We start from the raw sequence: 26,748 nt of genomic DNA, 5'->3' as shown, positions 1-26,748 counted from the left end.
AGTCTGTTAGGGACCCTGAGTCTGTGCCATGCTGTCACTGCTGTGGTGTGCGATTTCCATACTGCCTTCACCTGGCAAAGTCTATGCTCACCCTTCCAGCATCACTCTGAAAACCCTAATTACCTGCCCAAATAATTTGCCATCCTCTCAGTGGAGTGTTTTCATTGCTGTTCCATTGAATCATAAAGCCTGCTGGGAGACAGTCTCTGTTACGTAGCCTAGGCTGTCTTGGGGCTCAGGACCCTTCTGCCTCAGGCTCCAGTGCAGAAATTTTAAGCATGTACTATCATATCTGGCAACAAGACTTTTTAGATAAAGGGTTCTAACACTGTTCCATATGTTGAAAGCATTTTTTTTTCTGCTTGTGACTTGTCTTTTTATAATTTTGTGGTGATTTTTTTTTAGTAGTGATTTGTTTTGGGTTGTTTTTTTTTTTTTTTTTTTGGTCGTAGGGCTTGACCTCCAGGCCTCGGCTCTGTCCCTGGGCCATTTCATTCAAGGCTAGCGCTCTACTACTTTGAGCCACAGCACCACTTTCAGTTTTTTTGTGGTTAATTGAAGATAAGAGTCTCACACACAGTCGGGCACTGGTGCCTCACGCCTGTAATCCTAGCTACTCAGGAGGCTGAGATCTGAGGATCGCGGTTCAAAGCCAACCCGGGCAGGAGAGACGGTGAGACTCTTATCTCCAATAATCCACCAGGAAACCGGAAGTGGCGCTGTAGCTCAAGTGGTAGAGCGCTCGCCTTGAGCTGAAGAGCTGAGGGACAGCGCCCAGGCCCAGAGTTCAAGCCCCACGACCGACAAAAAAAAAAAGAGTCTCACACACAAATGACAAAGGGTGAACCAATGCAACAGCAATACTCACAAGATAATATGCTGGAAATGAACTTTATAACTTAGAGGAGGAAAGTTGGGGGGGAAGTGGGAGAAAATGAGGGAGGGGTAACAATGTTCAACAAGAAATGTACTCATTACCTTACATATGCAACTGTAACACCACTATACATCACCTTTACTATGAAATTTTTTTTTCTGCTTATGTGGTGCTGAGGAATTGAACCCAGGGCCTCATGCATGCAAAGCAAGCACTCTACCACTGAGCCACCTTCCCAGCCCCTACTATGAAATTTTTATAAAAAGTTTCACATACTTTCCTGCCCACACTAGCTTTGAATCATGATACTCAGATCATATATCCTGAGTAGCTAGGATTACAGGCATGAGATACAGGCACCTAGCTAACATTCCATATGTAAAAAGGAACAGCTCTAACATTAAAAAAAATGATTGTAATGACATCATACATATGATGACTGCTTAATACCTCATCAAATTGGAGATGCTTCATCAGTCATTCTCAAGAAGAAATCCAAGCCATGTTGGAATAAGTAAAGAAGAATTTGCAAGAAGAAATCCAGAGCTGTACTCAATCCAGCAAATTTGTTAGCAAATTAGAAAGTTATATACAAAATTTAGTGGCAATTGGGGCTGGGAAGGTGGCTCGGTGGTAGAGCGCTTGCCTTGCATGCCTGAGGCCCTGGGTTTGATTCCTCAGCACCACATAAGCAAAAAGAAAAAAGCCAGAAGTGGCACTGTGGCTCAAGTGGTAGAGCGCTAGCCTTGAGCTGAAGAGCTGAGGGACAGCGCCCAGGCCCAGAGTTCAGGCCCCACAACCGGACCCAAAAAAAAAAATTTAGTGGCAACATAAACTTTGAAGGTGATACAAGTTAAACATTCTATAATACTATTGGGGGAGGGGGGATCTCTGGGGCTTGAACTCAGGGCACTGTCCCTGAGGTCCTTTGCTCTCAGCTAGACCTCTACCATTTCAGACACAGCTCCACTTCTAGGCTTTCCAGCCTGGGCTGGCTTCAAACCACAATCCTAGGGCTGGAAGGTGGCTCAGCAGTAGAGCGCTTGCTTTGCATGCATGAGGCCCTGGGTTGGATTCCTTAGCACCACATAAACAGAAAAGGCTGGAAGTGGCATTGTGGCTCAAGTGGTAGAGTGCTAGCCTTGAGCTGAAGAGCTGAGGGACAGCGTGCAGGCCTAGAGTTCAAGCCCTACGACCTACCAAAAACAAAACTAAACTAAACTAAAACAAGCCACAATCCTCAGATGTCAGCTGCCTGAATAGTTAGGATTACAGGCATGCATGATCCCAACTTATAGTACACTTAGGGTTTTTTTTGTTTGTTTGTTTGTTTTTTGGGTCCAGTCATGGGGCCTGAACTCTGGGCCTGGGCGCTGTCCCTCAGCTCTTCAGCTCAAGACTAGCACTCTACCACTTGAGCCACAGCGCCATTTCTGGGTTTTTTCTTTTTTGCTTATATGGTGCTGAGGAATCGAACCCAGGGCCTCATGCATGCAAGGCAAGCACTCTACCACTGAGCCACCTTCCCAGCCCCTACACTTAGTTTATGTTTAATTAATTTGAGCATTGCTTTAAATAATTTCTCTCCTTCAAATGACATGAAAAGGCAAAGTTTCTTTTTCTTTTTTTTATGAATTTAAGTTTTTATTTACATATTTCACTGTAGTTCTGTGACAACAAAATTATATCTGTGTACCAGACCATACATACATTAAAGGCAAAGTTTCTTTTTGTAAAAATGGAAACATGCCTATTTTCATGTCTTGTTTGTTTTATATTTTAAACAATACATTATTCATCCTTGTGTTTTACATAATGATTATATTGAGGTTAGGTTTTAGGTCATGTTATTAAAATTGTTTAAGCAATCTTTATAAAAAAGAAAGTCTGAATGGGGCTGGGAAGGTGGCTCAGTGGTAGAGTGCTTGCCTTGCATGCCTGAGGCCATGGGTTTGATTCCCCAGCACCACATAAGCAAAAAGAAAAAAGCCGGAAGTGGAGCTATGGCTCAAGTGGTAGAGCGCTGGCCTTGAGCTGAAGAGCTGAGGGACAGCACCCAGGCCCAGAGTTCAGGCCCCACGACCGGACCCAAAAAAAAAAAAAAAAGAAAGTCTGAAGTATTTTTTCTAAAAAAAAAACTCTCTAAACCTATAAATAAAAGCAATATCACTTTTCAATAAACCTTTCTTTTTTACTATAAAAAATATTAGAAAGCAGGGAAAAAATTTGAATTGCTGATCTGGGTCTCCATGGACCAAAGGAAGGCCCAGTGTAGGTAAAGATACCAAAATACAGGCAAAAACTAGTGAAAATAAAAATTACTGAATCTTAAACCTCTAAAAAAAAATGCAGGAAGAAAAGAAATATTAGCCAGGTGGACCTGTGGGGGTGGAAGCCCTCTGCAGTAGTAGAAATTCCTCCTGGATCTTTTTTTCTTCTTTGCCCTTTCTCAACTTCCCTCCTAATGAGAGAACAATAGGCAAGCTCATCTTGGGGAAAAGGCAAAGCAAATATGCAGCTGTGTCCCTCAGAATAAACCGGAGGATGGAAAGACAACCCGTGCTCATAGATGAGTAGATTACTACTGTGACTACCAAAAACTATCAACCGCAATGCAATCCCAGCCAACATCCTGATGTCATTCAAAAACATGGAAAAATCATATGGCAGCATGAAAGACCCTAAATAGCAAAAAGCAATCCTGGGCAAAAAAAGAGCAACCCTGGAAGCATCACAGCATCAGACTTCAAATTATACTACAGGACACAACAACAAAACCAGCATGATGCAGACTAACTGATCAGTACAAGAATGCAGGAACAGAACCACACAAGCTACAACCAACTAATTTTTGACAAAGAAACTTAAAAAGAAAGCACCTTCCATAAGTGCAGCTGGGAAACTGGTTATCCAAGTAACAGAGAAGTGAAACTTGCTGTCCCACACTCTGCATACAAACCAGCTCGAAATAGATCAAGGATCCTAGGGTAAAATCTGAAACTTATTTATTTATTTATTTTTGTCAGTGGTGGGGCCTGAACTCTGGGCCTGGGCGCTGTCCCTCAACTCCTCAGCTCAAGGCTAGCTCTCTACCACTGAACCACCTTCTTAGCCCCAAAACATGAAAATATAAAAAATTACAAAGAAAACTCTGGAAGATATAGGGATAGGTAATTTTGTTAAGTAATATTCCAATTGCTTAAGAAGCACAAGAATTGACAAATTGGATAAAATCAAATTTAGAGGGCTGGGAAGGTGGCTCAGTGGTAGAGCGCTTGCCTTGCATGCTGAGGCCCTGGGTTCGATTCCTCAGCACCACATAAGCAAGAAGAAAAAAGCCGGAAGTGGCGCTGTGGCTCAAGTGGTAGAGCGCTAGCCTTGAGCTGAAGAGCTGAGGGACAGCACCCAGGCCCAGAGTTCAGACCCCATGACCAGACCCCCCCCCAAAAAAAATCAAATTTAGAAGTTACTGCACATAAAAGAAACACTTGCCAGAACCAAGACATAATCCATGGACTGGAAAAAAACTTTGGCAGCTATGTAAGGTATAAAAGCTCACTATCCAGAATATTATATAAGAGTTCCAAAAAGTAAACAGCAAAAGGACAAATAATCCAACTAACCCATGAGTAACTGAATTGAACAGACAATTCTCAGAAGAAAAAAAATACCGCTAATACATACAGAAATGCTCGTCAAAACTATACTAGGATTCCATCTTACCCAAGAAAACAAACCATATGTAAGCTAACAGAACTTCAGTGGCATTCAGTATGGAGGCTCCTCAAAAAACTAAACATATGACACACAGACGCATGCATGCACATGCTTGGACTGTGGAATATTTCTCTGCCACTAAGGAAAACGAAGTTTTGTCATAGCTATGAGACTTTCAGTGAAATGGAAGTGGAGATTCAGTAAGCCTGAGCCCCATTTTCTCCCTCATTTGTGAAGTATAGGTGGAAAACAGATGATGAAAACGATGATGATGATGACGATGACGAAGACAAAAACGATGATGCAGATGATGACAATGATGATGGTAATGGGACAAGAATGTAAACAGAACTGTCTAGGAGGTTGTCAGTGAGAAGAGGAAGAGAAAAAAAGGGAAGAGTGGTATTGAAGAATGTTACACACACACACACACACAAACACACACACACACACACACACACACAACCACACCCTAAAACCTACCAAAGCTGTTTGAAAAGGAGCTGCAGAGGGAGAACAGGAGGACTGGAAATGTAGTGGACAGGATGAAATTTCTTTAAGTGTACTGTATGTATATATGGAAATATAAGGCCTGGAATAAAACTGGTTCCTTCCACAACTTCTGTCTCTGCGGTCTGGTAGAGTGTGGAACACTGCTGACCTCACATTCTAACACTAGGCAAGATGGCTCTTTGTGCCTAGCTTCTTTATATAGCATAATGTTTTCAAGGTAGAATCATGTTAAAGTGTCTCAGTACTTGAATTCTTCAGCTCAAGGCTAGCACTCTACCACTTGAGCCACAGCGCCACTTCTGGCTTTTTTCTTTTTGCTTATGTGGTGCTGAGGAATCAAACCCAGGGCCTCATGCATGCAAGGCAAGTGCTCTACCACTGAGCCACCTTCCCAGCCCCAGTACTTGAATTTTTCTGACTGAATAATATCTATCTTATAAACATACCACACATTGCTAATCCTTTGATGAACTTTAGGTTGTTTCTATTTCTGAATACTTATGACTGTCATGTATTATGACATTACAAGTTTTTCTGTGTCCTAAGCACAGGCCCAGATGTAGGCCAGATTCCTTCTGGTGCCTTGTGGCTTGTCAGCGGGTCAGGGCAAGTTTGCCTAGTGCTGACCACTCTCTTGGGCAAACATACTCACTTCTGGATTCCTCGCTGCCAGTACATGTGAGCTCTGTGGGCCAAAGAGGGTTCTTCCCACTAGAGGGGAACCTTATTTACTCAGATGTGGATGCTTCCAGATTGTCACAGAAGAAGAGTTATCACACCACTGAAACTCAAGAATGCGAGACTCATGAGAGCTGCTCTGGCACAGAACCTGATGCTTTATCTCTACGATGTCCTCCAAGGATCCATGCCAGTGCCTCTGAGGAGTCCAGAGACAAGCAGCTTCCTATTCCTGAACATCCTCACTGGGCTCAAAATGGTTACATTAGTATTTCTTGGGATGAACTGAAAACTAATACAGAAATTCTGCCCTGGCTGTCAAAGATAGCCCTTGCTCAGACGTCTGAGGCAAGATTCATTCTCTGAATTACCAGATCTTATGTATTCCATTCAATTCTTCACCTCAACCAAAGGCAAAAATTCTGGTTATCAACTCCCATTCCTGAGCTCTGACAGGCAGCTGACAATAAACTCTTGAGGGGAACAGAATCTCTTTCTCAGACTAAGACACTAACCCTAACCTTGGCTTTGAAAGGCTGTTCTACTCTTTACGACCAGAACACTGTTTCCCATCTGAGATATGGAGGGAGTCACTCACCTACTCTGATGTTTCTCCCACAGTTGCTTCAAGCCTTGGTCTGCCAAGCCTTCCAGGATGAGGAGGTGGATCTTCCCATCCAGCAGGTGGAAGCCGGTGAGCAGATCCATATCCAGTTGGTCCTGGATCTTCACCCGCATCTTGAAGGCAGACAGGATCTGCCGGATATTCTCGGCTGGGTATGTATCCAGCTCCAGGGCCTTGGCATTGATGGCAGTGATGTCCTGCAGCAAGCTCTGCAGAAGGAACACCTTCTTGGAGTCAAACACAAAAACAATGCGACCAAACCGGGTGGCTGTGAGGTCTGCACTGGGGGCTTGTACCCCAACATTCAAGGGCACTGCCACATCCACTCGCAGTTTGAGCAGTGAATCAGCCTCCAGGTAGTTGCCCATGGGCATCGGGCTGAGCTGGAGGATATCTGTGGGAACTTGGGACCTCACAGCCTTCCTGCTCCTGAGGGCCCAGCTGTGGCTTGTGCCCTTGGGCTCACAATTGTGGATGGGGACAACCAGGTTCAGGTACTTGTGGCCAAGGAGGAGGTCAGCAAAGCTGACCTGGGCAACCCCGTAAGGGTCCCATGTCTTGTTCTGGGACTTAAAGGGATTGTTCTCTGTCTCTTTGGAAGAGATGAGGGTCTGGAGGTTGATGTATGGATCCAGAGTACTCTCTCCAAAGGGGGTGAGCTTGTGAGAATACTCTTCTGACTTCCGGTCCCGGTCATGAACTTCCACCACCATTGGGGGGCCCTCCAGGTACTCCCTCAGGTCACTGGGATGGATGGCTCCAAGGAAGATGACATTGATGTCCTGGAAGTATACATGGGTCCCGTGTGGCTCCCCCTTTGTCTTGTGAACTGGCGTCTTGTAGAATTGATAACTGCAGTAGACAGGTGCGCACAGCCTCTGTAAGACAGCAGGTGACAACAGCAGGCACTCAGGAGGGAAATGCACAGCCTGGGCACACCCCACCTGCTACCCGCAGCCCCAGAGCCTGAGTTTCCTCTCCACAAGATGCCTAACATGAAGCCCACTCTGTGAAGCCAGTGCAGGCCCACACACAATACACATGAACATACTCAAGATGGTAGCTGGCACAAGACAAGACTGACTTGGTGATGGGCACTCAGAATCATTTTCCATCCACACTGCAAGATCCAAAAGCACAGGTCATGTGTCTTTGATTCTGTGTTTCTGGTTCCTGTACTAAGGCTAAGTATGAAAAAAGGTGGAGATAAGCAGGTTTTTGAAAAGATAATTCCACTGGTGTGTGAATAAGCAGAACACTTTCCCAACATGCTGGATACCCTGAGTTCCATTACCAGCTCCACAAAAGAAAAATCTAATATCAGGCTGGGAAGATGGCTCAGTGGTAGAGTGCTTGCCTCACATGAATGAGGCCCTAGGTTCATTTCCTCAGTACCACATAAGCAGAAAAAGCTAGGAGTGGCACTGTGGCTCCAGTGTAGAGTGTTAGCCTTAAGCTGAAGAGCTGAGAGACAGCGCCAAGGTCACACGACAGACAGGAAGGAAGGAAGGAAGGAAGGGAAAGGAAGGAAGGAAGGAAGGGAAAGGAAGGAAGGGAGGGAGGGAAGGAGGGAGAGAGAGAGGGAGAAAGAAAAAGAAAGAAAGAAAGAAAGAAAGAAAGAAAGAAAGAAAGAAAGAAAGAAAGAAAGAAAGAAAGAAGGAAGGAAGGAAGGAAGGAAGGAAGGAAGGAAGGAAGGAAAGGAAAGGAAAGGAAAAGAAAAGAAAAGAAGGCAGGCAGGCAGGCAGGCCTCATGTCTACAAAAGTTTATCTGCTGTTTTCCTGACATGCATCTGGAAGTTGGCAGGAGCCTCTTTTGGCCTGGCATAGGTATCCAAGCTGAAAGCAGTCACAGGGAACAAAGGAGGCATGCAAGGAGGTTGGGGTTACAGAGAGTGTGGAGAACAGGAGGAAGCAGAGGCAGAAGGTGGAAAGGTATGCATGCTTCAAGCTTGGGGCAAAGACTTTGTAATCAACCACGGAGCACACAAGTCTGCAGTCAGGGTGTCCAGGTGACTCAATGCATGTTTATAAAGGAAAGCCATCATCAGGGGGGTGCTCTTGCAAAGTACATATGGAAATATGTACAGTAATGTTCATGGAGTCATGGAAGGTGAAGAAATATGGAAACCAATCACATGTATACTTCAGGCAAGAGGACAGAATGCAACAGAATTTTTTTGGGGGGTCCAGTCATGGGGTCTGAACTCTGAGCTGGGCACTGTCCCTCAGCTCTTCAGCTCAAGGCTAGCGCTCTAGCGCCACTTCCAGCTTTTTTTTCTGCTTATGTAGTACTGAGGAATCGAACCCAGGGCCTCATGCATGCGAGGCAAGCACTCTACCACTGAGCCAACTTCCCAGCCCGCAACAGAATTTTTTTTTAAAAAATGAGGTACAGTTGCCATGTGAGCATGGATGAATCCCACAGGATACACTATGAAATATCAACTAAATGCACAAAAAGTAGTAATAAAGGAATGGAGAAATGCATGAGACATACAAAAATAAACAGCAAAAGCAAAGGCTTCTTTTTCAGCAATTGATCATGTGTAACTACAGTCAGGTTATTTTATTTTATTTTTTTTTTTGGGGGGGGTCCGGTCGTGGGGCCTGAACTCTGGGCCTGGGCGCTGTCCCTCAGCTCTTCAGCTCAAGGTTAGCGCTCTACCACTTGAGCCACAGCGCCACTTCCGGCCTTTTTGTTTTGTTTTGTTTTTGCTTATGTGGTGCTGAGGAATCGAACCCAGGGCCTCTGGCATGCAAGGCAAGCACTCTACCACTGAGCCACCTTCCCAGCCCAGTCAGGTTATTTTAAATAAGGGCAGAGATTGAGATTTTTTTGTACCAGTTGTGGGTCTTGAGCTTTGGGCTTGGACACTGTACACTTTTTTTTCTTGAGGCTAGTGCTCTACCACTTAAGTCACAGCTCCACTTCTGGCTTTTTGGTAATTAATTCAAGATAACAGTGTCATAGACTTTCCTGCTTCAGCTGGCTTTGAACCACAACCCTCAAATTTCAGCTAGGATTACAGACATGAGACATCAGCACCTGGCTAACAGATATTTCTTTTTAAGGTTCCCCTGGCTGGGTGCCAGTGGCTCACTCCTGAAATCCTAGCTAGTCAGAAGAGTTATATGTCCTTATCATGAAAAAATATTTCTGCAGCTTGAGGACAATGGACATCTACCCACATGATAAAATGGCATACACACATTGAGCCAATGTTAATGTCTTGACTTTAATATTTTGCTGTCATTATGTAACAAATAGGCACTGGAGAAAATTGGAGGAGACATGGGTCTTGCTATGAATCTTTGCAACTTCCTATGAATTTACATTTCAATATGAAAAAGTATAATGAATCTGTATGGATATATTCATATTAAAACACATAAATAGTTTCAGAAGACAAAAGGAAGGTTCTACAGGCTTTGAGAAAAATAAAAAAGAGCATGTGTGTGTGTGTGTGTGTGTGTGTGTGTGTGTGTGTGTGTGTGTATACACACACAGAATATACCAGAATATGAACAATGCTTTTAAAACTGAAAGAAAATGATTTCTTTTTTTTTTTTTTTTTTTTTTTGTCGGTCGTGGGGCTTGAACTCTGGGCCTGGGCGCTGTCCCTCAGCTCTTCAGCTCAAGGCGAGCGCTCTACCACTTGAGCTACAGCGCCACTTCTGGTTTTCTGGTGGTTTTATTGGAGATAGGAGTCTCACGGTCTTTCCTGCCTGGGCTGGCTTTGAACCGCGATCCTCAGATCTCAGCCTCCTGAGTAGCTAGGATTACAGGCGTGAGCCACCAGCGCCCGGCAGAAAATGATTTCTTAAGGAAACAATTTTTAACCTGTAGTTCTATAATCAGCCAAAATATCACCAAGTGTGAGGGTGGAAAAAAGATATTTTCAGACATATAAATAAAGAGGGCAGGCTGGGTGGCAAAGCGCTTGCCTAGCAAGTGCAACGTCCTGGGTTCGATCCCCAGTACCAAAAAAGAAAAGACAAAAAAAATACAGTTAAAAAACAAAAAATAAATAAATAAATAAATAAGAGGGCTGGGGGGAGTATCACATTGACTTTTTCTCAAGAAGTTACTGGAGGATGTGCTCCAACAAGACCAGAATAAACCAAGAGGAACACAGAGCCCAGTACACAAACCCAATCAAGACAAGATCAATCAGCTGCAGCACTAAACCTGTCAGTTCACAAGTGACCACCTGGATGGCTGTTGTTTTAACAGAGGAGCCGCAATTTTCTGAAGAGAAGTTAGTAACCAAGAACCTGTGTTGTGGTGAGGAACCTCAAATTTTGTGGCTCCTAGCCTCAGGAGTTTAATCTCTTTCATGTCTTCCTGTGGAATCCTGAGTGTCAGAATTCTCCTCAGTGACCTTTCTCACAGAGCCACTGGAAGGTTTAGAGAGGAAATGCAGAAAGAGCATGTCACCCAGGGGTCCTGTTTGGTCTTACCTCTAGATCATTCACAGGCACAGGCTGTGAAGGAAGGCAGGAGGCACACTTGATCTTTATGGTCAGGGGGTTTAGATCCTGCTTTTGCTCCTCTGTCATGATAGGAACTTCTGTTTTTAAACTCAAAAAGCAATCTAAAATGTTGGCAGACTTCTCACTGCCACGACTTACGACAGTGTAACATCCTGGGAAGAAATGCAGTGTTAGCCCTTGCTCTGGACAGCCACAGATCAGAGGGCACGCACTCCATGGTGAGAGGCGATTTAAGACTTCCAGCTTAGACTGTACCACCCACCACAGTAGAGCAATTAGAACTTAAATTAATTCATATTCAATGCAGTTTACAGTGCAGTTTTAATCAAGACATTCACAGATTATGACCCTCAGCTGTCATCTGTGTTTGCACATAGGTTTATCTTTCCAGCCTCCTTGCTGAAGTCCCAGGACCCAGCACTGGCCAGTCCCTTGTCCTGGAGGGCAGGCACCACTCCCATCAGCCATCACTCGGTTCTGCTGTGTGCAAGGCCCCCTGCAAAGTCGTTTACACGCATCACCCTTAAAATAATACTCTGGAACTGGGTGCCAGTGGTTCATGCCTAGAACCCTAGCTATTGAGGAGGCTGAGATCTGAGGATCATAGTTATGAGCCAGTCAGGGTCAGGCAAATCTAAAAGACTATCATACCTAACTAACCAAAACTGGAGGTGTGACTCAAGTGGCAGAGCACCAGCCAGGAGCACAGAAAGCTGTGCAATGAGATGGATTAGGCTTTGACCCAGGAGAGTCTCAGGAGGTTCTAGCTCAACGACCAGAATCCACACCTCTCCAGAGGGTGGCCAATCCTACCTACCAGTTAATAGTCCAAATGAGCTTTGAAATTGTTTTCTCTAAAATGAGGCTTTTGCGCGCGCGCACAAGCACGCGTGCACACCCACACCCACACAACCCTTCTTTGAGCAAAAAACCCCACATAATTTTACAAAAAATATTCACCTTTCATATAGTAAAAATCTTACTGATTACAAAAATGGAAAAAAAAACAGCCAATAAATTGTGATTAAATGTAAGCAAAAGAATCTAATCCTTATTTTCCATTGACCTGAATTGCCTTGGGTAAGTTATTAACCTCTCTGTGTATGACAATGAAAAGCTCTGCTCACAACTTCACCCCCACAGGGTGGGAGTTTCTCATGAGAAGAAATAATCTCACATATGTGACAGGTACCTAATGCTCAGAAAAACGTTTCTCTTTGCTCATTACTTTTACTACAGACTTCCTGAAACCTTGTAGTTAAGTGCGCACTAGAAACATCTTATTTAGAAACTTACTTACTTATTTAGAACTTACATTCTAATGTAAATTTCTTTGGATTTTAGAATCAAACAGACCTGAGCTCAAAACCTCACTTTGCACTCATTAGCTATGAGATCCTGGGCAATGTACTTAACTTCTTGGGGCCTCTGTTTCTTCCTCTGTCCTTTGGAGACAGTTCCCCCACATATCTGAAGGGACAGTGAGGGTGAAGGGAGGTGGGAACACAGCAGGGGTTGGTGGCCAGGAGCATCCCATGTGAGAATATCTAGTCTCATGTGGCAAGACAGGCAGAACTGCAGGGAATGTGTTAGCTACCAGCAAGGAGCGGCATCACTGCCAGCTGGAGAGAGAAGGTGCTCTGCTCCCAGGCCTCCGGCAATTTAGCGTCTATGTCATCTTCTGTTCGAGATTTCTTCCCTTTCTGTGGGTATTTCTTCTTCCACTCTGAATCTTTTCCTTTCAAAAGGAAAGAAAGGAAATAAATTTTAACAGAAGTTCATCAGGCTACAATCCATGAAGTTCTACAGACAACCAGAAGCCTAGACTGGCAGGGGCTGCTGCTTATCCCCAGCAACTACAAGTGGTGCACAGAAGTGATTCACAGACCAAGTTCCAGCTACACGTGGACGTTTGGAGACTGTATCCTCATCACAGACACCACCTGCAAATGAGCAGGCAGGGCTAGGCTCACCCCGATGAGGTGCACTATTCAAAGGCAGCTCAGCCACGGGCTGGCAGTTCAGGCTTTGAGTCCTATCCCCCAAAGAGAGTGTGTCAGGACTTACTCACTCTGATCCTCAGCTACCTAATCTGTCAAATGGGAGCTGCAGCACTCACTTTCCCTAGTGTTGAGAAGATAAAATGTGTAAAGACATACAAACACTCAGTGCAGCACCAAGCTCAGCTCAAGAGGAAAAGACGTGAGCCATTGGTTCAATAACATAGAAGCCAATGGAACAGACTAGAAAGTCTAAGGCACACAGAGGAGAACTGAACAAATGTCAGAGGTGGCATGTCAAGTCAATGGGCACACATAGACTCACAAGCAAACCACAGGGGCTGTCCACTGAAGTTGATTCCACCTATGAAATGAATTCCAGACTAAAGAAAGAAAACAGGAAATCACAGACAAATGTCTAAAAAACTGTACTGACATCTAAACAACGAGGATTTCTCAGGGCTGGGAAGGTGGCTCAGTAGTATAGTGCTTGCCTTGCATGCCTGAGGCCCTGGGTTCGATTCCTCAGCACCACATAAGCAAAAAGAAAAAAGCCGGAAGTGGCGCTGTGGCTCAAGTGGTAGAGCACTAGCCTTGAGCTGAAGAGCTGAGGGACAGCAGCGCCCAGGCCCAGAGTTCAGGCCCCACCACTGGCAAAAAAAAAAAAAAAACAAACGAGGATTTCTCAGACATTAGCCAAAGCACAAACCAAGGAGGAAGAGTTAAATAATGTGTTCAGAGCAAGACATCCTATGTCAAGTGATAGGCCACAGACCCGCATCTGGAAGAGTTACACATAACATGCCATTTAATGACCCCTAAGGTATAAAATTAAAGCATGAAGCTCAATAAGATAAGCTTTTACATTTTTTAATTATAAAGGTGATGTGTAGCGGGGTTACAGTTACATAAGTCATGTAAAGAGTACATTTCTTTCTGGACAATGTCATCCCTTTCCTTGCTCCTTTCCATTTTTCTCTCCAATCTCCACCCATAACTTGTATAGTGCATGTTCAACACAGCATCCAGTACCACTGCTGCATTTGTTCACCCTTTGTCCCTCTACTTCTGTCCTTCCCTTGCCTTCCAAAGACAGATAAACAGACAAACAAGACAAAAAGAAAAAACAAAAATAGCAACAAGGAAAAAACACTCTTGCTTCCATTTCCTGGAGTTCAATAAATACTTTATATGATCAGATGCACATGGGATTGCTCCTTTGTGTTCCTCTCCTATGAGTATCTTCCTTTGGTCTCACTGTATATGAATGCCTACAGACCTGTAGAATTTATCATGTCCCAGTGTATTTTAGATAGAGCTTCCACAGATGAGAGAAAATGTGCCATCTGTCTCTCTGATCTTGGCTTACCTAACATGATTTGGTCTAGGTCCATCCATTTCACTTCAAATGACATATTATTCTTTCTAATGGCTGTGTAAAATGGTATTGTGTATAGGTACCAGATTTTGAATCCACTCATTTATTGTAGAACATCTGGGCTGTGTGCATATCTTGGCATTTGGGAATAGTGCAGCCGTGAACACTGTCTTTGCAGTTTCCCGGGTCATCACCTAGAAGCGATATGGCTGGGTCATAGGGAAAATCTATGTTTAGTTTTCTAAGGAACTTCCTGACCATTGTTCAAATCAATAAGGTAAGTTTTAAAACCAACAGAAAAATAAGGTGAAGTAAATAAAAAGCAAGCTGCAGGAAGGCACATAGATCATCAGACTGTCTCTATCCCTTATAAAACAAAAGTCAGTGCATTCTTGTTTGCTTGTAAGAAGGGTGTTCATCGACTTTGATGTCAGGAAAGGGCATGCTCCTCCAAGGAAAAGATAGAATATCTCTAATATCTTCTTTTCTTTAAGAAAGGAAAAAAGAGCTGTCTATAATCCTAACTATTCAGGAGGCTGAGATCTTAGAATCATGGTTGAAAGCCAGCTCTGGTAGGAAAGTTTGTGAGATTCCAATTAACCACCAAAAAGCCTGGAAGTGGAGCTGTGGCTCAGGTGGTAGAGCATTAGCCTTGAGCATAATCACTGAGTAACAGTGCCTAGGCCCTAAGTTCAAACCCCACAATCAACAAAAGAAAAAGAAAAAAAAAAAGCAACTGGGGAAATGCAGAAAAATTCAGCACCTAAGCTTTGTGTACATAGTTGTTTTATTTCTCTAGAAATTTTCCTTTATTCCAAAATAAAAAGTATTTGAAAAAAATTTCATTAAAATACTTAACACATGTTCTGTGTGTGTGTGTCAGTCCTGGGACTTGAACTCAGGGCCTGGGGACTGTCCCTGAGCTTTTATGCTCATGGATACTTAGCTCAACCACTTGAGCCACAGCTACACTTCTGGCTTTTTGGTAGTTAATTGGAGATCAAAATCTCACAGTTTCTTGCCTGAGCTGACTTTGAGCTGCAATCCTGAGATCTCAGCCTCCTAAGGAACTGGAATTACAGATGTGAGCCACCAGTGCCCAGCCTTAAAGCATTTTTTTTTATTTTTTTATTTTTTTGTCAGTTGTGGGGCTTGAACTCTGGGCTTGGGTGCTGTCCTTGCACTCTTCAGCTCTACCGCTTGAGCCACAGCACCACTTCCCATTTACTGGTGGTTTATTGGAGATAAGAGTCTCACAGGCTTTCCTGCCCGGGCTGGCTTTGAACCACTATCCTCAGATCTCAGCCTCCTGAGAAACTAGGATTACAGGCGTGAGCCACCGGCGCCCGGCTTAAAGCACATTTTTAAAGGAATGGTGTTGTTTAATCTGGAAAGAAGAGACTCGAAGGAGTTGATAGGTGTTCTGACGTGAAAGTATAGACTTGTCTTCAAAGACCTTAAACATGGGAATCCAGCAGACAGCCAACTCACAGCCACTTCCCTACGTGAAGGCCCATTTCAAAGCATGCCTGGTACCCACATGGCTCTACAAGTTTCCACCTCCTATTAGAGACCACTACTGAAAAACTGATAAGGGGAATCTAGACCAAGATCAAGGAGGACTCTTGTTGCCCCAGCGTCTGTCACTAAGATTACATGCTTCTGCAGGAACAGGCCCCACCTGTGAGATGCTCTTCATGCCGCAAAGGAAGCAAGACATTTCTTGTCATTCTGGGAGTCTTTCCCTAACTCCAACCAACCACGTACCTGCCCCTGCCACATCAGCTATCACATACAGTGGCAACTGTTCACCTGAAACTTTCCAGTAGACTTCAAAGATTTTCATGTCCATAGGCATAACATTATAGATGAGACACCCAGCAGCGCTGGTGGGGTGGAGTTGGGAGAGGAATGTGTATATTATAGTAGCTACCATTTTAGTCAGATGCCAAAAAATCATATTGGAGTATCCTGAATTTTAATAGGCTTTCTTTTCTTTTTTTTGGGGGGGGGGTGTCCAGTCGTGGGGCCTGAACTCTGGGCCTGGGCGCTGTCCCTCAGCTCTTCAACTCAAGGCTAGTGCTCTACCACTTGAGCCACAGTGCCACTTCCAACTTTTTTCTTTTTGCGTATGTGGTGCTGAGGAATTGAACCCAGGGCCTCATGCATGCAAGGCAAGCACTCTACCACTGAGCCACCTTCCCAGCCCCGAATTTTAAAAGATTTTTCCAAATTTACACTATGAAATTTCAAGGCGTCACATAGTAAGAACCTGCTAAAGAAGAAAAAAAGGGGAAGAGGAGGAAAAGAAGAAAGAAATGTGGGGGGGAGAAAATTCAAAATCCCAACCTGGGAACTAAAGGTATAGCTCAAGTGGGAGAGCACCAGCCTTGAGTAGCAAAAGCTGGGCAAGAGTGTGAATCCCTGAGTTCAAGGCCACTCATAGCACACACACACACACACACACACACACACACACACACACACACACACACACACACACACACACACACACACACACACACACACACACACACACACACACACACACACACCTCATTGTAACTTACTTGGAGACTTATGTTTTTCTGATACGTTTGTTAAGCTACTTAATGATGTTCTCTCAATTAATTCCTTAATATCCAACATGGCAGTTCCTGCCAAAGAAGCTGTTGTTCTTGAAGTACTTCGTCTAGAAAATCCAGAGAGAAAAGTTAAGGGACACAAAATGTGCAGGGGCCAGATGTACGAATCTATTTTCTGCACAAAATTACAGCAGATTTTTTTTTTTTTTTGGGTCCGGTCGTGGGGCCTGAACTTTGGGCCTGGGCACTGTCCCTCAGCTCTTCAGCTCAAGGCTAGTGCTCTACCACTTGAGCCACAGCACCACTTCCGGCTTTTTCTTTTTGCTTATGTGGTGCTGAGGAATCGAACCCAGGGCCTCATACCTGCAAGGCAAGTGCTCTACCACTGAGCCACCTTCCTAGCCCCTGGCAGATTTTTTAAAATGTGATCATGGTCCTCTTACCCAGTGATTCTCAAGTTAAATATACAGAGGAACATCTGGCACTCCTGACAAATAAAATGTGTACTTCACAAATCTGAGGAAGCCTGAAATTCCCCAGATGATGACAAGGCAGTCTGCAGACCACATGACACCTTCAAGGGACAAACCAATAGGAAATTTCACGGAAAATAACATGCTGTGTGTTTTTTTTTTAATGTATCAAAAAGTATAAGAGATCTAGAAATTCACTTACTGGAATTATCCATGTCATGTATAGGAAAAAATTAACTGTATTAATGGAACTAAAAGGAAGGTCTAATTAAGTGTAAGGATTTGTCATTATCATGGACAGAGAAACCTGACAACAAAATGAATGTCAAGCCAGGCACTGGTGGCTCATGCCTGTAATCCTAGCTACTCAGGAAGCTGAGATCTGAGGATTGTGGTTCAAAGTCAGCCCAGGCAGGAAAGTCTGTGAAACTCTTTTTTTTTTTTTTTTTGGTCAGTCGTGGGGCTTGAACTCTGGGCCTCAGCACTGTCCCTCAGCTCTTCAGCTCAAGGCAAGCACTCTACCACTTGAACCACTTCCGGTTTTCTAGTGGTTTATTGGAGATAAGAGTCTCACAGACTTTCCTGCCAGGGCTGGCTCTGAACTGAGATCCTCAGATATCAGCCTCCTGAGTAGCTAGGATTACAGGCATGAGCCTCGGGCGCCCGGCTGTGAAACTCTTATCTTCAATAAACCACCAGAAAACCATAAGTGATACTGTGGCTCAAGTGGTAAAACACTTGCCTTAAGCTGAAGAGCTCAGGGACAGCACCCAGGCCCAGAGTTTAAGCCCCATGACTGACAAAAAAAAAAATTTTAATGTCAATTCTGCCCAAATTAACCTATACATTCAATGCAAAAACCATTTTTGTGAGAGGTTACAGCAAGAAGGATGTAAAGTATCTCCATTTTGGCTCTGTGAATGAGAACAATCTTGTCAAAGAGGAAACTAGATTCTAAAGAAAGAGGAAGGGAGCAAGAAACCACAAGGGAGGTGAAGGGACACAGAAAGCTACAAAGCAACTACCCCAGTGGGAGAAAAGCAACAAGGAGAGCTGAGCCAGTATCTGGCTCCCTGAGTGTGAGAAGAGAAATGGAGGACTGAAACAGAAGGCAAAATTAGATGGTCTGCCAACAGACTGTGAACTCTAGCTAGCCCTGGTTCTAGTACTGGGATTTGTGAGTCAGCAACTATCTGATCTAAGCCCTAGCCTTGGTAAAGAAAGGCATTCTGTGTCTCCTAGTTTCCCAGAGAACAAAGAGAAGTCACCATCTTGAGAGAAAAACTGTGGGGCTCTTCTGAGCCCCCTGGAGACTCTGCTACTAGGCAAACTCAGCTCAATGATACAGTACAATGTGCCATAAGATTCAGGTGTAAGTCTCTCATAAGAGGTAGTCGAGGAGAGGAGTGTCTGACAGGACTCCACAGAGAGTCTGGCAGGAAGGGACAGTCTTGGGAAGCCTGGCTATGTTAGGTAGTAAAAGAGGCATGGGTCTGGTAGCTATTGTTTTTACCCATAAAGAACTGTAATGGAAACTCATCTGGCTGGAGGCCACCATTACAGGCAGCTAAGACTCCAAAACACAACTGGTCCAGAGGTTAGCAGTGAAAAACCTAGGAACCTTCTGGACGCAGAGCTGTGGCACCCCACAACTACACAGACAGACACACACACCACCCAGGAGAGATCCGCACAGCCTGAGGTCAGGGCATCATGGTCCTCTGAGAAGTACCACTGTGCAGAGCCTGCTCCTTGCTTGTACACTGACTCTGAGGAAGACAGAGCCCTTACACCCAAATCTAAAGAAAATGATTTCCCTGCAGAGAGGTACACACACACACACACACACACACACACACACACACACACACACACACACACAAACACACACACACACACACACACACACACACACACGAATGATAGAAAATTCATACTTTTATATAAGACTTTGTTGCTCTTTTGATTAAATTTTGTATTTGTTTAACTATATGGATTTCTTCGTAAATAGCTGAGACAGGCCATTTACTTTTTAGTGTAGGGCATTTACCTGCTGCCATTTTTGTTGTTGTTGTTGTTGTTGTCATGGGGCTTGAACTCTGGGCCTGGGCACTGTCCCTCAGCTCTTCAGCTCAAGGCTAGCGCTCTACCACTTGAGCCACAGTGCCACTTTGGCTTTTTCTGCTTATGTGGTGCTGAGGAATTGAACCCAGGGCCTCATGTATGCAAGGCAAGCACTCTTACCACTGAGCCACCTTCCCAGCCCCAAGTGCTTTTTATCTTGTAATTCAACAAACAGAAAGAATAAGCATAGAATAATTTATCTATGTAGCCATGTCACTGTGAATAACAATTCCTTGCATATTTAACCATTTTAATTCCCGTTTGATATTTACTTCTCTGTTGCTACACAAAACCGATCAAAGGAAAGTAAGCTTGTTTTACAAGCTGTATGCCTAAAAGCAGGTACTACTATTTATTTTACTGGCTTTTTTAAGTGATTCACTTTTGTAAGAGTCAGATGGCATTATGTTTGTTGTACAATGCCATATTGGTATATGACATAACAAGAAACAGTATTATATGACATATTTATAAATACTGTAAAGAAAATATTGTGTTTCATGCATTTAGAAACTGGTTGTTTAAATTCTCCCAACTGGGTTGACCTTTTTGCAGACACCTGTCCATACATTATGGTGAGCCTTACCAGCACAGACTAAATGTAATGTGGAAGTCTATTTCTAAATTCTGTTCCTTTGGAAGCAATTGCCAGGTCATCATAATTCTGACTTTCCTCCAGTAATGTTAACTTTTAAAATTAATTTTCAGTAAAGAAAATTTTAACTTAAAAAAAAAAAAAGCGGTACAGCCAGGCACCAGTGGCTCATGCCTGTAATCCTAGCTACCAGAGAGGCTGAGATCTGAGGACTGTGGTTTAAAACCAGCCCCACCAGAAAACCGGAAGTGGCACTGTGGCTCAAGTGGTAGAACACTAGCCTTGAGCTGAAGAGCTGAGGGACAGCGCCCAGGCTCTGAGTTCAAGCCCTACAAGAAGAAAAAAGTCCTCTGCATGTTACCTATTGGTAACTTATGAAAATATATGATAACTATACTAAACATTAAATGTCATTATCAAACTGCTAAAATGAAATTCTAATGTTTACCATTTACTGGGACAGGCCATCTCATGCACTGAACTTCCTTCATGGGAAATACATCTATTGTTAAGCATTTCTGTTGTGTTGACCATTTTAAATTGACATGTGATATGGACTTTTTTTTCCAGTCAGTCATGGAGCTTGAACTCTGGGCCTGGGCACTGTCCCTCAGCTCTTCAGCTCAAGGTGAGTGCTCTACCACTTGAGCTACAGCGCCACTTCTGGTTTTCTAGTGGTTTATTGGAGATAAGAGTCTCACGGACTTTCCTACCTTGGCTGGCTTTGAACTGTGATCCTCAGATCTCAGCCTCCTAAGTAGCTAGGATTATAGGCATGAGCCACTGGCGCCTGGCTTGACATGTGATGTGGTATGTATGTGCCTATTATGTGAAAAGGAATCACAAAATACATGTGTAATAACTTTCCAACCTTTCAGGATTCAGTTATATACAGATGAAGTACTTCATTATTTTTAAATAGTCATTATAGAAATCAAACGAGATAAATCAAATGAGACAATAAAAGTACAATGGGGCCCGGCACTGGTGGCTCACGCCTGTAATCCTAGCTATTCAGGAGGCTGAGATCTGAGGATCATGGTTCAAAGTCAGCCCAGGCAGGAAAAGTCTGTGAGACTCTTTTTTATTTTTTATTTTTTTTAATTGTGAAAATACTGTACAGAGGAGTTACAATTACATGGGCAAGATAATGAGTACATTTCTTATCAAGCATTGTTGCCTCCTCCTTTGTTTCCACTTCCCATCCCTTCCCATCTCCCCCCACCCCATTCTCCCCTCTGTGAGACTATTAACTCCAGTAAACCACTCAGAAAACCACAAGTGGAGCTGTGACTCAAGTGGTAGAGTGCTTGTCTTGAGCTGAAGAGCTGAGTGACAGGACCCAGGCCCAGAGTTCAAACCCCACAGACAAAAAAAAAAGTGCAATGGCCGGGCGCTGGTGGCTCACGCCTGTAATCCTAGCTACTCAGGAGGCTGAGATCTGAGGATCTCGGTTCAAAGCCAGCCCGGGCAGGAGAAACCGTGAGACTCCTGTCTCCAATAAACCACCAGAAAACCGGAAGTGGCGCTGTAGCTCAAGTGGTAGAGTGCTCGCCTTGAGCTGAAGAGCTGAGGGACAGCGCTCAGGCCCAAAGCCCCACGACCGACCAAAAAAAAAAAAAAAGTGCAATAGGGGTAGGGTAAGCTGGAGAAAACAAAGGAGGGGTAATGATGTTTGACAAGAATTGTGCTCATTTCCTTACTTATGTAACTGTAAAACCCTCTGGGGGCAGGGGGATGAGAAGGGATGGGAAGGGGAAACAAAGGAGGAGGCAACAATGCTTGATAAAAAATATACTTATTACCTTGCCCATGTAATTGTAATCCCTCTGGTATGGTATTTTCACAATAAAAATTTTTAAAAACCCTCTGTACACCACTTTTATAATAAAATTAAATTTAAAAGTACAATGCCTGACACATACATGCAAATATAAGCTTCCCTTTCTCTCCCTATTCCTTTCATTTGCTTGGATTCAACTTAGCCAGAAGTGCTAAAATTAAAATAATAATAATAATGAAAAGAAGAGGAGGAGGAGGAGGAGGAAGAGGAGGAGGAGGCGGAGGAGGAGGAGGAGGAGGAAGTAGTACATGACTCAGAGTAGGACCAATACAAGAGTTCCCATCTCCCCTAATGACATGGTCCATCCTTACCGAAATGGAGAAAGATCATCCATTTTGAGTGACTTTTCATATTCTTCACTGTTCTTAGAAGAAATTTCAAGGTCTGTTTGGTGGGAACCTGGTAATATTAGCAGATGTCACCACATCTCTTCTTCCATGCTAGTTCTCTAAGAAAGGAGGCTCCTTACACATTTCTAATACATCTCTGTGGCAGAAAGCCTGGCACACATTCAGTAACAATGATTTCAAAGGATCGTTAACAATAACTAAGTGGATGAATATATACAGACCAGACTGATTCTGTTGGACAAATGGGAGCAAGCATAGTCTTGCGTGACTTTATTTATTACCTATGGAATTGTCCACTTTAGCACTTTTACATGGTTAGGCAAATTGCAATCCCATCTACAGATGAAAGATGATCATGTCAAATGTACTGTCATAGAAAGTTCTTTTTTTTGGGGGGGGGGCCGGTCATGGGGCCTGAACTGTGGGCCTGAGAGCGCTGTCCCTCAGCTCTTCAGCTCAAGGCTAGTGCTCTACCACTGAGCCACAGCGCCACTTCTGGCTTTTTTCTTTTTGCTTATGTGGTGCTAAGGAATCGAACCCAGGGCCTCAGGCATGCAAGGCAAGCGCTCTACCACTGAGCCAACTTCCCAGCCCTGTCATAGAAAGTTCTTAAGCAGAGAGGAAAGTACTTGTGATGACACATTAATAATCTCAGTATACAGAAATACTGAATGCATCCAGGATAACCTAGTATTTAAAAAAAAAAAAAAAGCCTAAGAGTGGGCACCAGTGGCTCATGCCTGTAATCCTAGCTACACAGGCGGCTGAGATCTGAGGATCTCAGTTCAATGTCAGCCTGGACAGGAAAGGCCTTGAGATCTTCTTTCCAGTTAACCACCAGAAAACTGAAAGTGGTGCTGTGACTCAAGCGGTAGAGCACTTGCCTTGAGCTGAAGAATTGAGGGACAGTGCTCAGGCCCAGAGTTCAAGCCTCATCACTGACAAAAAAAAAAAAAAAAAAAAAAAAAAAAAGCCCAAGAATGAAATCAGAGAAATTTGCTATAATATGGTAAATAAAATGTTAAGCTGATTGTAATTGGTGATAGAATGATTCTTTTTCCTGTCTTCTTTTACTTTTCATTACTATTCATTGGGTCTTTAAAAATACATATCTAATTTCTACCATCATAAAAGTTATTTGTAAGTCATAAACCATATGAAAATACAAGAAAAGAATCAACAACCAAAAGTGGTGCATGCATGTTGTACCCACAGTTGTCTACTTACCTTGTTGAGACTGTGAGTGTTTTTCTGCCTTTTCTTTTGTTCCTGACAGATATTCCTTATCGTATTTCTCTCTGACAGTGCTGACTCTCTCAGTATCCATTTCAGACATTTTTTTCTGATTTAAAACCAACATTCTTACTTCCTCTAGAACACAGGAGAAAGGTCCACCGGCTTAGTGGATTAGAGATACCTACTGACCCGCTGGTGTATGGCAGTCACTACCTTCTGGTGGACATGAGACAGTGGATACACAACGTGGGGGGTGCTGTCCTCCAGGACAGCTGCCCCCAACCAGGAACCTCAAAGAGCAATAATGCCTGCTTTCAGCTGACAGTGGTGTCTGTCAGTGAAGTCACCGAGCACTTAGGTGACACCTTTTCAGGGTCACTGTCTTTTTTTTGTTGTTTTTTTGTTTGTTTTGGGTTTTTTTTTTTCTGCTTATGTGGTGCTGAGGAATCGAACCCAGGGCCTCATGCATGCAAGGCAAGCACTCTGCCACTGAGCCACCTTCCCAGCCCAGGAGTCACTGTCTTGCTAGGGGGAACACAGCATTACGTCCCTGTTCTACGGGCAATGCATGGATCTGGCACTTGAGTTTCTTGTGGCAGAACTGGTCCATACCAGAGTTTATCCCCAGTGAGGGGCAAAGCCAGGCTTGCACCAGAGCTCCTGTACCCACCACCTTCACTTTTTTTTTTTTTTGGCTGGTTGTGGGGCTTGAACTCTGGGCCTGGGCGCTGTCCCTCAACTCTTCATCCCAAGGCTAGTGCTCTACCACTTGAACCACAGTGCCACTTTTTCTGCTTATGTGGTGCTGAGGAATTGAACCCAGGGCTCATGTGTGCAAGGTGAGCACTCTACCCCTGAGCCACCTCCCCAACCCCTCCACCTTCCCTTTTATCAGCAACAGGGCATTGCAGGCTCTTGGCAGCGGTCAAGAGGGGATGGAAGGCATGAATGATGATAGCAGTAGCTACAAGAAAGAAGTGTGGGGCAGGGACCAGGAAAGGAAGTGAAATTTCATTCATTTTGAAGGGCAGATAAAATCTGTGGAAAAAGAGATAGGAACCAAGATCCTTTGGAATATGGATTGTGCCTCAATGAAGAAGAGCCCTGTAACTTCAGGAACCAGGAGGTGTGGGAGCAGCACAGGATCAGAGCCTTGAGGAGAAAACCATAAAAAGCCTTTAGAGTCAAACTCAGAAGGATACACTTGGTCTTCTAAGGCACTGGGAAGCTGTGAAGTCTCAGAGCAATGAAGTGCCAGTATCACCGTGGTAACATGGGACGGGCAGGCTATGGTGTCAGAGAGAGGAAGAAACACCACCTCCACCTGCCCACCCCCCAACCCCAGAATGGAGTGAGCCAGATTGCATAAAGAGAAGCTGCATAACAGAGAACACCAAAGAGCATCAGCCAAGCACAGACTTCAGGCAAGTGGGAAGATGGGAGTCAACCTAATGAGAGCACAGGAAGGGCAAAATCAGATTTGAGGGTTTCTAGAATGTCCTCTCCACTCAGCACTGGGAAACCAAGGGGCTAAGCAGATAGAAGCAAAGTGAAATAGTAACTCTGGTAAGGACATTCCACCAAGACCATTGGCTCTAGGGCATGATCTACCAAACAAAAACCCTTCCTTTATAACAGGAAGCAGGCCTCCTGAGGGTGTTTCCGCACCCTTCACGATGCAAGTGTCTATAACATATCTCAGCAGGTGTCAGAAGACAGGACTACAGACAACAGGTGGGCTAGACCTACAGGAAAGCTGCTGACAGTGATTCTAGACAGACATCAGATGGCTTGAATTCGTTCTGCTTTCTGCCACTCAATTTCTAAACTGTTCTTAAGAAGTGAATACATACGAGTCTTTTAGTGGTCAAGATATACATAAAGGAATAGTCAATGATGCTAAGCTAGCGTCAGGCTTTGAGGAGAAGCAGGTGCCGTAGTCTTAGGAGCATTCAGGCCATGGGCTCTCTCTGCAGGGTCCAGAACATTCCTTCCTTTGGCCCATGATTCCATGCAGCCTTCTAGACATAGCCCCTACTGTTCCCTAGCCAGAAAGCTTTCCTGACCTCTTTTCCAGCACTCATATTGGAATGCCAGTGTGAGCCCATCACAAGGCAAGGGAGTATGTCAGGTGGAGGGATTTGAGAACATGATTTGAGAACATGTGTCTTCCCATTCATCTAGTTAAGAAAAAGATTCACAGCTAGGGGCAATTTTGGCAGTATTATGTAGGAATTGTTTATTATCATGCTGGAAGGCTGACTCAAGTCCAGTGAGCAAAGGCCCAGGACACTGCTCGACACCCTGTTATCTGCATAAAAGCCCCCAGAAGAAAGCACCTGTAAAGCACTCTAACACTGAGCTATACACCAACCCAACTTTTCTCCTTTGTTTATTGATATTCTTAGTGTTTTTTCTAGTGGACATAATACAGACAGACTAGTAATGGCCACCCATGTCAGGGCTGCACTGGGACAAAATATACTGAAAGGCAGTAGAAGAACACAGATGCAGGCTGGGAAGGCGGCTCAGTGGTAGAGTGCTTGCCTAGCCTGCATGAGGCCCTGGGTTCAATTCCTCAGCACCATATAAGCAGAAAAAAGCTGAAGTGGTGCTGTGGCTCAAGTGGTAGAGCACTAGCCTTGAGCGGAAGAGCTGAGGGACAGTGCCCAGGCCCAGAGTTCAGGCCCCACAACAACAACAGCAAAAAAAAAAACCCACAGATGCTGGCCATCATGTCATGACTCTCCAAGAGACACCTCCTGTTCCCCAAGAAGGGCCTAGGGGAATGACATGCCATCAAAACAAGAAGCAATGTGTATATTGGGCAAACTAGGGGATGGATGTGAAAGAAGGCTGGCTTCACCCCAATACCACAAGTTGAATATTTCTCACCTAAAATGCTTGGGATTTTTTTCAGTCAAGAATATCTGTATATGTAAGTGAGCTATTTTGAGAAAGAGGTCCAAGTCTAAACATGAAATTTCTTTATGCTGAATGTATAACACATTTATACAAGCTTAAATGATTTCACATAGTATTCTTAGTGTGCCCTCATTTTAATTAGTCAGGTGAGATCAGTTGTGGAATTTCTCACTAAAGGCATCAGAGTGCTATTTAAACTATAGAGCATTTCAGACTTCTGTAGTGAGAAATCTCAAAACTCCACAATCATTTAAACAAAACAAAAATTACATACTTAGGGCTGGGAAGGTGGCTCAATGGTAGTGTGCTTGCCTTTGCATGCATGAGGCCCTGGG

At 44.0% G+C, this 26,748-nt stretch overlaps 1 protein-coding gene across 7 annotated transcripts in view; it reads right to left on the bottom strand.

The window, feature by feature from the left end:
• LOC138806623 (uncharacterized) overlaps positions 1-26,748 on the bottom strand; it is a 59,461-nt gene that overhangs the window by 9,914 nt on the left and 22,799 nt on the right. For all 7 annotated transcript variants that reach the window (XM_069992063.1, XM_069992060.1, XM_069992058.1 and 4 more), the window contains 6 exons: positions 23,480-23,623; positions 22,214-22,301; positions 16,853-16,974; positions 12,502-12,642; positions 10,872-11,056; positions 6,384-7,288 (listed from right to left, as the gene is read on the bottom strand). In XM_069992063.1, coding sequence (XP_069848164.1) covers positions 6,384-7,288; positions 10,872-11,056; positions 12,502-12,642; positions 16,853-16,974; positions 22,214-22,301; positions 23,480-23,623 — 1,585 coding nt within the window. The remainder of the gene's footprint in view (positions 1-6,383; positions 7,289-10,871; positions 11,057-12,501; positions 12,643-16,852; positions 16,975-22,213; positions 22,302-23,479; positions 23,624-26,748) is intronic.

This window comes from Dipodomys merriami, unplaced genomic scaffold (genome assembly GCF_024711535.1).
Source record: "Dipodomys merriami isolate MVZ:Mamm:240054 unplaced genomic scaffold, mDipMer1.0.p SCAF_401, whole genome shotgun sequence".
Taxonomy (NCBI): Eukaryota; Metazoa; Chordata; class Mammalia; order Rodentia; family Heteromyidae; genus Dipodomys; species Dipodomys merriami.
This window is presented reverse-complemented; position numbering and strand designations above follow the sequence as displayed.